Raw genomic sequence first — 15,509 nt, 5'->3', positions numbered from 1 at the left:
AATTGCAAAATTTTTCAGACATTCAAAAAGATACTAAACATATGTATGATAAAAATCCATATACCCGCCACTCAGTTTAAGAAATAAGTTACCAATTCAGTTGAAGCTCTCTCTGTATGCTCCTCTGTTATCCCATCTCTTTCTCTCTACCCATTCCAGGACATAACCACCATCCTCAATCCAATGTGTGCCATACCTTCACAGACTATGCCATTTAGTCTATCTCCTCCCTCTAGCGCAGCACTGTCCAATAGAACTTTGTTCTGCGCTGATGGACATGGTCTATGCCTGTGCTGTCCAATGATAGCCACTAGCAACATATGGCTATTGAGCACTTCAAATGTAGCTACTGTAAGACCAAGGAAAAAATTTAAATTTTTTTTCTAATTTTAATTCATTTAAATTTAAATAGCCAGATGTGGCTAGTGGCTATTGTATTGGGCAGAGAAACTCTAGAACAAAGGGTGGGGACTTTGTCGTACTCACCTCTGTGCCCGGCAAATTGTATACACATTGCCATAGAGTTGATTACAACTCATGGCAACCCTGTGTGTTACACAGTAGAACTTCTCTATAGATTTTCTTGGCTATAATCTTTAGGGAAGCAGATTACCAGGCCTTCCTCGCACTACCCAGGGAGGTGCTCAATAGATATTTAAGTCAATGACACAATCTTTACAGAAAGCCAGTCATGGCTTTCCCAGTTGGTACCACTGAGGCCCAGAGAGGTGATGTGACTTGACAAGGTCTCCTAGCTAGTTAGTGACAAATCCAGGATTTGGGCGCAGTTCTTCTGATATGAATGAAGCCTATACCCTTAACCACTCTCCTTGGGGCTTCCATAAGCCTTTCCTGGTGCTGTTCCTGGAGAAACCAGAGACAGCCTCACCAGGTCCTGCTCGGCACCCTTCCCTCATCTGCAGCTGCAAGGTCAGCACCGCAATTCCCCAGGTGCCCTGGTCTGGCCCTGCCCTTCCTTCTACCCGGGCATCACTAGGTGAACACCTTCTCCTGCCAGCAGCCAGGTAACTGAGCTCCCGAAGCCACCACCAGGTAGAGCAGAGACAGAGACGGGAGAAAGAGGAAAGGAGGGGGTGGAGAATGTCCTCTCCCGTGGATAAGGAGACTGGTGCTCTGCATAAACAGGGAGAGGTGGCTTAGATGAGCACTGGGATCCACCAAGGAAGAGGCAGGGACTTTTTCTACACTTTTATTTACGAAGACTTATTGGACTAATACAAAGTTAGTGTCTGTCAGCAGGCTGGCGGAGGGGGTTAGGGTAGCCCCTCATGGGGGCTGAAGTCAGAAGTGGCTCCGACCTTCGCTCCACCTTTGCAGAAGCAGGCCAGGAGAGGCCCTGGGTGAGGATTCAAAGGCAGGAGGAGGAGGGGGGAGATAGGCAAGGCCCAGGGCAGAGCCCTCTCCTCCTGGAACAAGCAGCTTGACCCCACGTGTCCTGGCAGGAGTTGTGCTGCTCCTCTGGAGCGCTGGTTTAAACTGGGTGGTGGGGAGGATGCTCTTCTCTGGGCCCCTCTCCTGACTCCCCAGCCTAGAGTTGGGAGTGCCCGCTTTGGCTGCTTCCCAAGGGAGTGTCCTCTGTGACTTCTCTATCCCCGTCGGGGGTGCCTGTCTCCCCCAGGTCTCAAAGGGCACTGCCCTCAGTCCACAGGGTTAAAGGGCAGGAGCCAGACAAGGTGGAGCCTAGCAGCTGGCAATCTCTCCCCACCTGGAGCCTCGGCTACGTCCATACCTCCAGGGGTATCATGCCCTCTTTGCTGCTGAGGGGGGGCAGCAAAGACTCGTCCTCCAGGAACCTGAGGGGGAAGTGGACCAGGTGGCCCTTGACCTTGGTGAGCTCAGACCGTGCCAAGGGAGGGCTGACCAGGGCCAAAGGCTCCACAGCCACATACTCCCGGAGTGCCCGGATGGAGTGTATGGCGTTGGACGGCAGGCAGCGGAAGATCTGTGGGGGGTGGGGGGGCAGTGGGAACCAATAAGGCTTGGGGAGACTTTCCCAAGAGTCCAGTCCTACTGGGCTGGAGTCCCCCACTCCCCTCATACTGTCTCTCAATACCCCCCTCATTGACCCTGGACCACTGAATCCCTTGGTTGTCAATGCTCCCCGACCCTCACACCCTCCTGAGAATAGCTGTGTGGTGGGGCTTCTCTTCATTCCACCTGAGCAGGAGGAGCCATACATTCTCCCCAGGCCACGCCCCCGCAAGCCTCCACCTGCTCATAGATGTTGGCATTGTTCTCGGCTGTCTCTTGCCACAACTGGAAGAAGTCATCACAGACGGGGTCTCGGAGATCCAGGTCTGGCTGGGCATCGGCCCCAAGAATCACGCTATGGGAGAAAGGGGTTCCAGCAGGGCCAGATGAAGACCCTCAGAGAGCCCGAGTACCAGAAAAATACTCTTGTTCCTCTCAGGTCATCCAAAAGAGATGCGATATTAAACAGTAAAATAAGCGTAAACGAGTTCAACAAGGTTTCAATTTGTCTCTACCTTTCGTTTTTTTTTTATCTCGAATTCTTTTAAAAATATATTCTTCTCTTTTTTTTGGTGTCCCTACTTTGCTGGTACCCTAAACTGGGTTAGTTTGCCTGCTGGGAACCCGGTACTACTTCGAAGCACCCCTCACACCTGGCTCAAAAGGCAGATACCCCTGCCTGCCTCCACCCTGCAGCACCCCACCCTGGGCCGTACCTGAAGCAGTGCTTCCGCAAACTCAGGGCAAACCTGCCCGCCTGATACTCCACCCCGTTCATGAGGGATGGCTCCATCTCTGTGTCCTCGATCAGCACGGCCAGCTCACTGTCCCGCTTCCCCAGTAAGCTCCGGTCATTAATGTTTGCAGAGCCTGGGGTGGGTGCAGGACAGACTGTGTCTGCCTGGGCCAGGGGGGTCCCCACCCCAGTACCTTCACCAGACCACTGACCCGTGGGCAACACACCTTCTTTGGCCTCCATCCACAGTCAGGCCTCAGTGCCTGTCTCCATCACCCCATCCGCTCAGCTCTTTGCCCCTGGCTGTGCCCTCCTCCGCCCCTCCATCCCTCCAACCCTCTTCTCACGGCCAGGGGCCCAGCTCCCGCACTGACCAATGATGACTGTCCGGTCATCGGCAATGAGCATCTTGCTGTGGATGTAGATGAGTTCTGAGACTGGGTGCCCACCCAGCTCCCCGTGTGTGCGGAGCCCACAGATAGACATGTAGTCCCGCCACGCTGTCCCCACTGTGCACGAGAGAGGGGTGGGTGTGTGTAAGGTGAGAGATGCCCCCTTCATGCAGCTGCTGCCCTATCCTGCCCACCTCCCCACTTCAGAAGACCTTCCCAGAGTCTCATCTATATACTTCTCTCTGCAGTGAAAAGTCACCTGTGGTCTCAGGTCAGCAGCCCAGAGGCACACAAGAAAGATAGCCTCCATCTACCCAACTCCACCTCTGGCCTCCAGGGTCCCAACCTCCCCCTCCCGCAGCGTCCAGAGCTTCAACCCCCAGCCCCCAGCACTCACTGGCTGCTTTGAGGCGATGTAGGATTGAATACTCCCCACGACACAGGGTCCTGAGGGAAAAGAAAGCGTAAGGGTGGTAGAGGCTAGGGGAGGGGGTGGGGATACCAGGACAGAGGTGGGCCTCAAAGGTCCAGCAGGAAGGGATCGGGACAGAGTAAGGAGGGGGATGGGTGGGATGGGGCCATCAAGAAGCGGACTCTGGCTGCAGGCTCACCTGTAAGTGAAGTGCAGAATGGCCTGGATGGAGTTACCACCACCTGTGGAGATGTCACCCTCAAAGCCGGGGAGAAGGGGCAAAAGCACATACACTCGGAAGCACTCCCCCTGTCTAGGGAGGGGGGTAAAGTCAGAGGTGTGACCTGTCCCCAGAGCACCCCTTCAAGTTGGGCTTAAATGATGCCCACAGTCCCCACCTTCCTGCCAGTCCACCTTACTTGTGGGCCTTCAGGATTCTGTCCACAATCTCATCGCCCACCTTGTTCAGAACCATCCGCCCATCTGAGCAGCTAATGAAGAATTGATTCTGGTGCAGGGACCGAAGATAGAGATCAGCAGCCTGGCCCCTGCCCCTGCCCTCAGCTCCCATCCCCAGCCCCCACGCCCCAGGCTCCAGGCCCAGGACCTGGCCTTACGATTCTGCTTTGGCTCCAGGCCCAGCCCCAGCCCCAGCTATCCTAGTCTTCAGTGACCCTCACTAACATCGTAAGTCTCCCTCCTGGGCCACCCCCTCCATCCTCTTCTCACACCCCACCCCAGTCAGACCTCGATGTAGAGGAAGTGCTTGCTCTCTCTGATGGTGTGCAAGTAGGCATTGAGGATGGAGTTCTCTAAAGTCCCTGCTGACCAGCGGTCCACTGACCGCAAGACCTGAGGGAAGCAGTGAACGTGATGTGGCAAAGGAGTGGGGAGGGGGGGCTCTACCAGGCAGGGAGAGTAGGCTGGGGCATTGAGGGGGGAGGAGGTTGGAGCCTTCACCTGCACAGTGGCGCACTGTGCCCCAGGGAGCGTGAAGGGGAGCTTGCTCGCAGTGCTGGAGGACTTGGGCAGCAGATAGGAGTACATCGGTGTCTTGTACTTGACCTTGGTAGTCTGAGGTGGAGGATGGCAGCATCAGAGGGAGGTGGTCAGCTGCTCCTGTCTCCCTCCCAGCCTCCAGCCCCCACAAGAGGGAGTTAGCACCTTGGTGAAGTTCCAGCGCTGGATGAAGTGCCGGGCAACGTCCCGGGCAGGGGGGCCATGGACAACCATCCCAATGTCCCGCCATGGCATCCGGGGTGTTGTCTCCCTGTCAATGAAATCTGGGGGTCCCAGGAGAGTCAGGGGAGAGGGCAGGGTTGGTCCCTTGGGGACACTTGGGGTAGGGAAAGAGAAGAGCCTGCCAGATGGAAAGCCTGCTCCAGCCTCGATCCATCTCATCTCATCCTCAGTCCCAGCCCCGATTTCTGCCCCTGCTTCCAGCTCTCGGGGCTTTGGTGAAGGGGAGCCCTCACCCTCAAAAGGTCGGTCCAGCTGCACCCAGTCCTTGGTGATAAGATTGCTGTAGTCCTTGCCCAGCCAGAAGTATTGGTTGTGGGAGAGGTCTGGGGTAGTTGGAGAGTCTGGGCACAGGGTGGGAGGCTGTAGGAGGAACACATCCAAGCCAGGGGCAAGGAGATGGTCACGGGCCATACAGAGCCAGAGCCAAAGAGAAGACAGGAGGACTGCAAGAGTGTGGACAGACAGACATGGGAGACACAGAGAGGAAGAATGAAAGAGAGAGAGATTGACTCCCCAGCCCTCCATTTCAGCTGCATTTGATATCCCTAGAGGAATCAGGGGTGGGGGAGGTAGTAGAAATGGGGAAGGGACTGGGTATCTTCAGAGTGGGTTCTTGGGGGGCCCAAAAAGGCTGAGGAACTTTGAGGGTAGGCACTGCCTGGAATGACTAGAAGGGGAAGGCAGGAGCTGGGGAAGGATGTAGATTTTAGGTTAGTTGAGTTTGGGGGCACTCAGGAAGGCCTTGGGGGATTACCTGAGGGGCAGCTGATTCAGAGGAGTCCCCAAGGTCAGTGAGTCGGTAGTGAAAGTCATCCCAGCGGCCATAGGCAAGGTCCAGTCCCCCCAAGAAGGCTACTACTTGGTCCACCACCAGGAGCTTTTCATGATGGGCCCATAAAGTCATCTGGTCTGGGTGGCGCATCACCTGGAACAGGTATGGGGCAGCTCATGAGGGTGTGTTTAGGGGAGGGAAGACAGACGAGGTGTTTGGAGGAAGAATGGAAAGATGAAAGGATGAGATGCTCAGCAAAAGGAAGGTTGAGGGGATGCGGAAGTGTGGTAAGGAGGGCTGTAGTGTGGGAGGGGTCTATGAGGCCTGAGAGTCACCTTTATGTTGGGGTGCAGCAGCATCAGAGCCCTCTTGCTGTAGCCACTATTGATGCTCAAGGCCAACTCCACTTCCTTAAACAGCAGTACAGACACACGGACACCCTCCTCCTGTGGTGAATGGGGGAATCAGATCCTAATGCCTCTCTCGGAATGGCCCCTTTCCACCTTCCCAAAGTCCTTCTCCATGCTCAGGTTTCCAGTCTGTCCCTCCCCGACGCCTGGAGAACTTAGATGCTCTGCCAGCATTGTCTTTATAAGCTGTGTCATGCCAATTGAGCTAGATGTTCCCCGAGACCATGATCCCCAGAGCCCTCCGCCCAGCAATTCAGTCCCTCAGGGAGTTTGGATGTGTCTATGGTCCTTTGCCCATTTTTTAATTGGGTTATTTGTCTTTTGGTTGTTGAGGTTTTCCAGTATCTTGTAGATTTTAGAGATTAGATGCTAATCAGATTTGTCATAGCCAAAAATCTTTTCCCAGTCTGTAGGTTGTCTTTTGACTCTTTTGGTGAAGTCTTTTGATGAGCGTAAGTGTCTGATTTTTAGGAGCTCCCGTTTATCTAGTCTCTCTTCTGGTGCTTGTGGATTGTTACTTATGGTTCGTATTGTGTTTATCATCCATCTACCTTCTATCATTATCTATCTATCCACTCACTCTTCTATCTATCCACCTTTCCATCCTCATCACCTTCCATCCATCTTCCTTTCTATCATCTATCCATCCACTCACTCACCCACCCTCTATCCTCATATATCCTTCCTTCCATCCATCTACCCACATTCACGGATGCCCCCTACATGGTGGACACTGTGCCTTGTACTGGAGCTAGTGATATCAGTCAGTCAGTATTTCCACTCAAGGAGCTATCAGACCAGTGAGAGAGCTAGGCATGTGCACGTGGTAGGTAACACAATAAAGTGTTACAGGTATTGGGAGAGAAGACTACACCAGGTAGAGGAGGGCATGAAGAGGGACCTGTCAGTTCTCACTACAGAAAAGGGGGCCAGGAGAAGTGATGTTTGCCAACACTAAGCCAGGATGGGCATATTTCCTCCCCCAGAAGCCTCAGATTCCTTACCTTCTCCCATGCTGCAGTCCCTTCTAGCTGACCTCTATCCATAAGCAACCCCTGCCACACACCCTCCAGCTGGGCCACCCTCCTTACCGCCTTCCTCTTGAGCATACTGTCCAGTCTCCAGTCATCTGAATGGGCCGGACGCTTCAGGTAAACCTCAGGACTCAACCTGGGATTCAAGGCAAGGGGTGAGGGGCAAGCTAAAGTCCCAGACAACTAGCCACTCCTCCCCCTCCACTCCTTCCTCTGGCAGCAAACTGAACTGCCACAGGCCCTCTCCCACCTACTATTGCTTGGGCCTTTCCCTGACTCACCACCAGTCTGTGATGAAAATCTCCTCCTGAGCTCGTAGGATGGCGTCTGCCACAGCCGCAAAGTAACCTGCCCCATTCACAAACCTGGGGGGAGACCAAGCCAAGGAGGTCAGAGGAATCAGAAGTCAGAAAGCTCTGGAGAGTGAAGACCGAGGACAGTCATGGGTCAGAGGTGACAGCAGAGTCAAGAGATCAAGAGTGATCAGAGAGGTCAGATGGTATCAGCTATATCAAAGTGGGATGAATTTGCTAGTCCATATTGAATAAAAATAAAAATTACAGAAGACACAACAAACTAAAGAAAATGGCAGATTGGGAGGCATAATACATCATACATAAAGAGTTGTACCAAATCAATAAGAAAAAGACATACAAGTCAACCGAAAAATGAACAAATAAGAACTGACCGTTCACAGAGGAAATTAAAATGGTCAATCATAGAAAAAGATGTTCAGTTTCACTAGTAAACAAGGAAATTGAAATTAAAATGAAATAACCCTTTTTTGTATCCACTAGATTGGCAAAAATTAAAATCATTAGCAGCATACAGTATTAGCACAAGGGAAAATGGGTATTCTCACAGACTATGATAATATACACTGAGAAGAGCCCTGGTGGCCCAGGGGTTAAGCACTCGGCTGCTAACCGAAAGTTTGGCAGTTGGAACCCACCAGTCACTCCTTGAGAGAAAGATGTGGCAGTTTACTTCTGCAAAGATTACAGCCTTGGAATCTCTATGGGGCAGTTCTACTCTGTCCTATAGCATCACTATGAGTCAAAATAGACTTGATGGCAACGGGTTTGGTTTTGGATAGCCTTTTCAAAGGACAGTTTGGCAGTATTTACTAAAATATTAAATGAACATACCTTTTAACACAGTAATTCTATTTCTAGGAATATTGTTGTTAAACCAAAAACCCATTGCCATCGAGTCGATTCCAACTTATAGCAACCCTATAGGACAGAGTAGAACTGCCCCATAGAGTTTCCAAGGAGTGCTGGTGGGTTTGAACTATTGACCTTTTGTTTAGCAGTCATAGCTCTTAACCACTGAGGCAACAGGGCCCCGTTGTTGTTGTCAGGTGCTGTCAAATTGATTTTTGACTCTTAGAGACTCCATGTGATAGAGTGGAACTGTCCCGTAGGGTCTTCTAGGCTGTAATCTTTATGGAAGCAGATCACTATGTTTTTCTCCCACAGAGCTGCTGGGTAGGTTTGAACCACCAACCTTTCGATCAGCAGCCGAGCGCTTAGCTGTTGCACCACCAGGACTCCTTAGATCCTAATTGTGTTCATTGCAACGCTTTTATAAGCGTGAAAAATTAGAAATAACCTAAATGTCTAATCTCTAATACATGTATTAAGTGAAAAGATAAGTTACAGAAGATTGAACTCATTTATGTTCAAACAAAATATACATACGTGCATGCACATATGAAAATAAGCAGAAAAAGATCTGGGGGGATATACCTCAAACTGTTGCCAGGGGTGCTTCTGGGGAGAGAAATCGGGTTGTTGGGAGGAGTGTTGGAAGGGAGTTAGGGTAACGGAGTGTTCAATGAATGGGAAATTGATTTATTTTTTACTTAATGTGTTTCCATATTGTTTGACTTTTTAATAACCAACAATCTAGTATGGTGGTTAAGAACAGGGTCTACACCCAAACTGCCTGGATTTGAATCCTGGTTCCACTGTTTACAAGGTGTGTGACCTTGGGCAAGATACTAAACAACCTCTGTTTGCCTCAATTTTCCTCATCTGTAAAATGGAGATAGCAACTGTTCCTGCCTCCTAGGGTTATTGTGAGGATTTAACGAGTTAACACATGTAAAACATGTAGAACAGTTCCTGGCACATAGTAAGTGCTACGTAAGCATTAGCTATTATTAGTTCTTACCTAAAAAAAAAAATCTCAAAACCACCTCCAATAAAAAATTCCTTCTATGACTCCCCTCTGCCTGTGATAAAGTTCAACCTCTTCAGCCTAGCACACGAGGCCCTGCATGATCTCACGCTGCTGACTCCCCCAGACTCTCCTCTGACCGCTCCTCCTCACGCTCCAACAACAAGCAATCCTCCTGGTTCCCAGACACATCAGGCTATTCCTGTCTTCCCTGCCTGGACAGCTGTCTCCATTTTCTTTATCTTGCTAAAGCTAACCTTGAGGTTACTGCCTTCTGGAAGCCTGTCCTGACATCCCCACGCTGGGCCAGATGCTCCTCCTCTGCTTACTCTGCATCTATCACTAGTATGGCAGGTTTGCATTGTTTCATGACTGAACCACCCACTGAACCGCATGCAGGTGAAACCAGTGAAGCCTGTGTCTTATTCCCAGCATTGGACTTGGCACACAGTAGGGCCTTAGAAAATGTTTACTAAATGAATGAATAAGTCAGAGAGATTTGAGGCGAGCACACAGAGAACCGAGGGAGTCTGTGTAGGGGAAGGGGGTTAAGAAGGTCATAGGAGGTCAGAGAGGTCAGGGGTCAGAAGAGTTTGGAGGTCAAAGGGGTCAGATCAGAAAGAGCAGATCAGAGTGATCAGCATGGTTAAAAAGGTCAGAGGTCAGGGAGATTACAGAAGTCAAGAGGGTTCAATGAGATCAGAAGGGGTCACAGGAGATAAAAGGAGGGTCAAGGAATCAGAAAACACCAAGGGGGTCAAGAAGGCCCCAGACATGCTCAGAAGGGATGTCAGTGTCTCACCACCGGGCCAGTGACCCAGGCCGGGGCGGAGCGTAGCTGTCGTGCCGGTGCAGCTGTAGGAAGTCTCTGCCTGGGCCCTGAGCCAGCTCCGTGATCTCCTGGCCCCACCACCGTGCCTGCCGGTAGCTGCTGCACTTGAGAATCAGGGACCTGGACAGAAACAATGAGATGGAGCACTAATCCTCCACCTCCATACCTCTGGCCTTGCCCAGAGACCTCCCCGCTTTGACAGCACCTCTTTCCCACTTCCTCTCTTACTCCTTGACTCATAACTTCACAGGGACAGGGCATATATCTGGATACCAATTCACAGTTGGGTTTCCAGCACTTAGTACTGTACCAGACCCTTAACATTTGTTGAATGAATAAGTGAATGAATGGCGTTCCTTTCTGTCTATATCAGCCCTTCTCCCAAGCTAACATTCAACTCCTTTTCTCTGAGCTTGGACTTTAAAAGCAATCCCAAGTATCTGGCTGGACTAGCTCCCTGGTAGAAACACCTTCCTTTCTTCCATGGTCTCTCCCACTCAGCAACGCTCAGGGCTCTAGGCCTGGCTCTCCACTCACCAGGTCTCTCTCCACACCAAACGGCCTTACCTGTGGGAGGTATCAATGCGGACCCCATACTGTGTCTCTGTGCTCCTTTTCCCCACCTGCACCTCAAAGCCAGGGTCAAAGAGCTGGACAAATGAGATGACGCCGGTCTCGAGGCACATGTACAGCAGGAAGGAGTCCTTCACCACCAGCCACCTGGAGCGGAAGGGCTCCATCCGTTCCTCCCTGCCTTTAGACCTCCTTCCTCACCCCCACCCACTGCCCAGCTGTGCAGCCCAGCCCTCACCTCTTGGACCAGCGATAACAAACTTGGTCTCGGCCACAGCAGGTGAGGCCAGGAACCCGGTGGCCCCCAGAGCGCTTGCGGATCACCCCCTCCCTGTAGGGAAAATCAAGAAGAGATACTAGATGAGGAATTCAGACCCCCCAGCCCATTCTGCACTGCTTTCTCTATTCTCAAGGCAGGGAGAGATCCTGAGATGTTTGCAGATGGCTAGGTGAGGGGTATCAGATACTCACAGTCCTTTCGGGCCAAGGTCTGTGATGAAGGACAGCTGACTGACTTCCAGGAACTCTGTCTGCAAAAGAAGGCAAAGGCTCAGAGTAGAGACGCTGGCTTTCAGTCCCTCAGACCCCACCAACCCTGGTCCTTGGCTCCCTTGGGAGTCTGATGATCCTTCCCAGCTCAAATGGACCCACGCATCCATTCCAGTGTCTTACCATGGCGTGATAGTTGCGGTAGAAAGACATGGCCAAGAGGTGGTTGAGATAATTCTCTAGGTACCTCTGAAGTGGGATGGAGGGAAGAGAGAGAAACAGATGGGACCAGAGCCATTTGCACACCAAACCCCTTCCCAGAGGACCTGGTGTCTGATCTCACCTGTCTGCTGGCTGCCTGTCTGGTGGAGCCCTCAGGAACCGCTCGGGGTAGAGAGGGAATCTCTCTGTTGGCTGCCTCTCCAGCTGGAGCATAGGCAACAGCAAAGCTGTGGAAGGGATGGCGTGACGGTCAGGTAATAGCTGGAGCCTGGGTGCCTGGGCCTCTGAAGCACTCAGGTGGGGTGCTGGGGAGGGCAGAAGGCCTAGAGACTGGCAGGAGGGAGGCCCTCTATCCTGGGAGTGGAGACAAGTGAAGCGGGGAGACTGCCAAGGGCACTTTAGGCCTTGAGCCTGGCTGAGATATTGGCACAGAACCATGGGCAGGAAGAGCCAGGCATGGAAGGTTTCCTGGTAACCGGGCTCAGGAGAGGGGGCCAGTGGCCAGAGTTGGGGGAGGAAAGGTTGTGGCTGGGGTGAGAGAGGCAGAAAGAAATGATGGGGATAGGGGGTTCATGCTTCTATGGGGTGAAAGGCGCCTGCCTTGCACAGTAAGCAGTTTGCTCCCCCTCACCGTGCCAGAGGGAGCAGACTCATTAGAACTTTGTGTCTCAAGAGGTCCCGGTGCAGCTCCTGGAAATGGCGGAACTTCTTCTTGGTTGTCCAGGTAAAGTCACCATGAGTCAAGCGGACAGAATACAGGGTACAGGTTCCCACCTGACGGTGCAAGAAACTGACTGAATCAATGTCATCCAGTTGGGTCCCAGCCTTCCACTCTGCCAGCCCTCCCTTTACGCGCCTCCTGGTGCCAGCCCAGCCACCTTGGATCCACTGGTGTATCTTTCAGTGCCCACCACCTGGGCTGTGACCGGGACTCCAGGGGCGAACACCAAGGGGTGCATTTTCAGAGGCTGAAGGTCGTAGATGGCCAGAAAGGGGTGCATCCGGTCAGCTGGGAGGAAAGAAAACAGGGGCGTAGATCCAGGAGGCCACAGTCCCCTCGTTACCCTCCCTGAGGCTTGTCCCTCTCTGCCTACCTGGGTCCTCTCCCTCCCTCAGAGTGTCCACTTCATCGGGCTCCATCTGTAGCTCGCTTGAGTCCAAGGCGCCCCCAGTGGAAAAGAGGCTCTGTGGGATCGCCATCATCCTAGGAATATGGGGAGGCCTCAGGGAGATGGCCTGCCCAGAAGAACCCTGCCCCCTCTTCCAACCCTCATGGACCACCTCCCACAGATCTTCCTCTTCCCCACTCACCTGGCTCCCGCTGACCCCCCCCCCCCCCCCCCCCCGCCTCTCTCTGATTACGGCCGGATCAGTCTGCAACGCCCTGCCGAACTCCCTTTACCATCCATCCCGTATCTCAGTCCTTCATCCTGAATCCCTCAGCCCCGCCCCGTAACTAGGGTGCCGAGGGGCACCGAGCCAGGCCCAGGTGGCCCCGAACTGGGACAGAGCAGAAGCCGGTGCAGGAGGGACCCTGGGTGCCAAGTCGGCTGGGAGACGAGGTCCAGGCGGGAAAGAGGAAGTTAAACGCGCTCCCGATTGCGGAGCAAAACGCCGAAATCTGAGAGTACGGCTGAGTCAGGACGCCCAGCAGCTCGAGCCCATCCCGTCCCCGCCCGATTTCCGGGCCCCAGGCCCCCGCGGCGCCCCTCTCCGACCCTCACCCTGGCAGCAGGAGCGGGAGCAGGCGCGGGTCCCGAGCAGAGGGAGCGGAGCGGAGCGGGAGCCTGACCCCACACCCCAGCGGCCCGGGGCGGGGCGCCGGACGGCCCCCGGCCTCACCTCCGCGGGATTCTCGTCTATCCTTGTCCCGCCCCCGCTGCCTTCGGCCCGCCCCGCCAGCCGATGCGCAGTCTTTGGCCGGGATCGTCCTCTGCCTTGTGGGGCGCGCGGCCGCCTGGATACGTCCAGCTGGCTACTGTCCGCCGGTCTGTTCGTCTGTCCTGTGCCGTCGGTCCGAGGGCGTCCTGCCGCCGCCCTGTGGGCGCTCGGCGCTGCGCACATTCCTCCCCTTGGGCGCCGGCCCCCAGGCCCTTTCCTTCCTGCCTGCGCGGCCTGGACCCCTGCAGGACGCGCGTCCGCGACAGGGATCTGCCGGTTGCCCTCTTGGGCCGGCTACGAGCTACCTGGGGCCTGGCCCAGCCAGCGTTTGTAGATAGAAGGAATAAAAGACCCGAGCGATGGTGGCTACAAATGAATTAAGGTATGCATGCTTGCATTCACTCATTCATGCATTCACCCATTCACCAACATTAATTGCGCACCTGCTCCCTGGCGGACGCTGAGCGGAGGGGACGGACCGTAGTGAACAAGACAGTCACTGAACCTGCTCTCCTGGAACTTACAATCTAGGGAGAAACAGGAAAATCCTCATGTCCTAACAGACAAGAAATTTCAATATCTATAAAAAGGCGGATTTCTCTCTCCTTTGGTGGACATTTGGGTTGTTTCTAGTTTCTGTTATGAGTAAAGGTCCTATGACCATTCCTGTACAAGTCTTTTTGTGGATGTATGTTATTTCCCTTGGGTAAGTGGCTGAGAGTGGAGTTGCTAGGTCATATAATAAGTTTATGTTTCACTTTATGAGAAGCTGCCAAACTGTTTTCCAAAATGGTTGTTCTATTTTACATTTCCAAAATCAATGTTTAATAATTCCAGTTGTTTCCGAGGATCACCAAGACTTGATAATGTCAGGCTTTTTAACATTAGTTAGCTGTTCTGATAGGTGTAAAGTGATATGTTGTGGTTTTATTTGCATTTTTCCGATGATTGGTAACGTTGACCGTCTTTTCATGTGCTTATTGGCCATTTGTATATCTTCTTTTCTTGAGTGTCTGTTCAAGTCTTCTGCCAGTTTTTTAAAAATCACACTATTTATCTTATTGAATTGTAAGAGTTCTTCATATATTATGGATACAAGTCCTTTATCAGACATATCTATTGCAAATATTTACTCCCAGAATGTGTTTTATCTTTTCATTTTCTTAATAATGGTGTCTTTTGAAGAGCAGAAAATTTTGATTTTGATTAATTTGTGGCATATTCTAAGAGCAGAATATTGTTGTTGTTAATTGCCTTCTAGTTGATTCTAACTCATGGCAACCTCATGTGTGCAGAGTAGAACTGCTCCATAAGGGTTTTGAAGGCTGTGACCTTTCAGAAGCAGGTCGCCAGGCCTGTCTTCCGAGGCACCTCTGGGGCTGTTCTAACTGTCAACATTTTGACTAGTAGTCGAATGCTTAACTGTTTGCACCACCTGGGGACTCTAGTAGATTACTTAGCAATAAAAATGAATGAATCATAAAATGATACAGCCACTTCGGAAAACAGTTTGACACTTCCTCCAGATGTTAAACGTAGTTACCATATGACCCAGCAGTTGCAGTCCTAGGTATCGTTGTTGGGTGCCGTCAAGTCGGTTCTGACTCATAGCGACCCCGTGAACAACAGAACAAAACACTACATAGTCCTGCGCCATCCTCACAACCATTGTTATGCTTGAGCCCATTGTTGCAGCCACTGTGTTGATCCATCTCTTTGAGGGTCTTTCTCTTTTTCACTGACCCTCTACTTTACCAAGCATGATGTCCTTCTCCAGGGACTGATCTCTCCTGACAATGTGTCCAAAGTATGTAAGACGTAGTCTTGCCATCCTTGCTTCTAAGGAGCATTCTGGTTGTACTTCTTCCAAGACAGACCTGTTCGTTCCTTTGGCAGTGCATGGTATATTCAATGTTCTTCACCAACACCACAATTCAAAGGCATCAATTCTTCTTCGGTCTTCCTTATTAATTGTCCAGCTTTCACATGCCTATGAGGCAATTGAAAACACCATGGCTTGGGTCAGGTGCACCTTAATCTTCAAGGTGACGCCTTTGCTTTTCAACACTTTAAAGAGATCTTTTGCAGCAGATTTGCCCAATGCAATATGTCTTTTGATTTCTTGACTGCTGCTTCCGTGGGTGTTGATTGTGGATCCAAGTAAAATGAAGTCCTTGACAACTTCAGTATTTTCTCTTTTCTCATGATGTTGTTTATTGGTCCAGTTGTAAGGATTTTTGTTTTCTTTATGTTGAGGTGTAGTCATTATGAAGTAAAAGAGCTGAACAGAAGATTTCAAAGGGCAGCTCGAGAAGACAAAGTAAAGTATTATACTGAT

At 51.8% G+C, this 15,509-nt stretch overlaps 1 protein-coding gene across 1 annotated transcript; it reads right to left on the bottom strand.

The window, feature by feature from the left end:
• Positions 1–1,195: 1,195 nt before the first annotated feature.
• Positions 1,196–13,132, bottom strand: PLD2 (phospholipase D2). Its single transcript, XM_004376080.2, has 25 exons — positions 13,015–13,132; positions 12,385–12,494; positions 12,169–12,299; positions 11,922–12,064; positions 11,412–11,517; positions 11,252–11,317; positions 11,051–11,109; positions 10,818–10,910; positions 10,574–10,726; positions 9,977–10,126; positions 7,272–7,355; positions 7,048–7,126; positions 5,882–5,992; positions 5,529–5,699; positions 5,008–5,134; positions 4,697–4,815; positions 4,493–4,606; positions 4,280–4,384; positions 3,952–4,040; positions 3,732–3,845; positions 3,518–3,567; positions 3,103–3,237; positions 2,709–2,862; positions 2,233–2,347; positions 1,196–1,963 (listed from the first exon to the last, which is right to left on the bottom strand). The coding sequence occupies exons 2-25, from the start codon at positions 12,491–12,493 to the stop codon at positions 1,739–1,741; spliced, it is 2,802 nt and encodes a 933-aa protein (XP_004376137.1). The 5' UTR covers position 12,494; positions 13,015–13,132; the 3' UTR covers positions 1,196–1,738.
• Between the last annotated feature and the right edge of the window lie 2,377 nt (positions 13,133–15,509).

Source organism: Trichechus manatus, unplaced genomic scaffold, assembly GCF_000243295.1.
Source record: "Trichechus manatus latirostris isolate Lorelei unplaced genomic scaffold, TriManLat1.0 scaffold00040, whole genome shotgun sequence".
Classification (NCBI taxonomy): Eukaryota; Metazoa; Chordata; class Mammalia; order Sirenia; family Trichechidae; genus Trichechus; species Trichechus manatus.
Note: the sequence above shows the minus strand (reverse complement) of the source record. Positions and strands in the feature narration are given on the sequence as shown.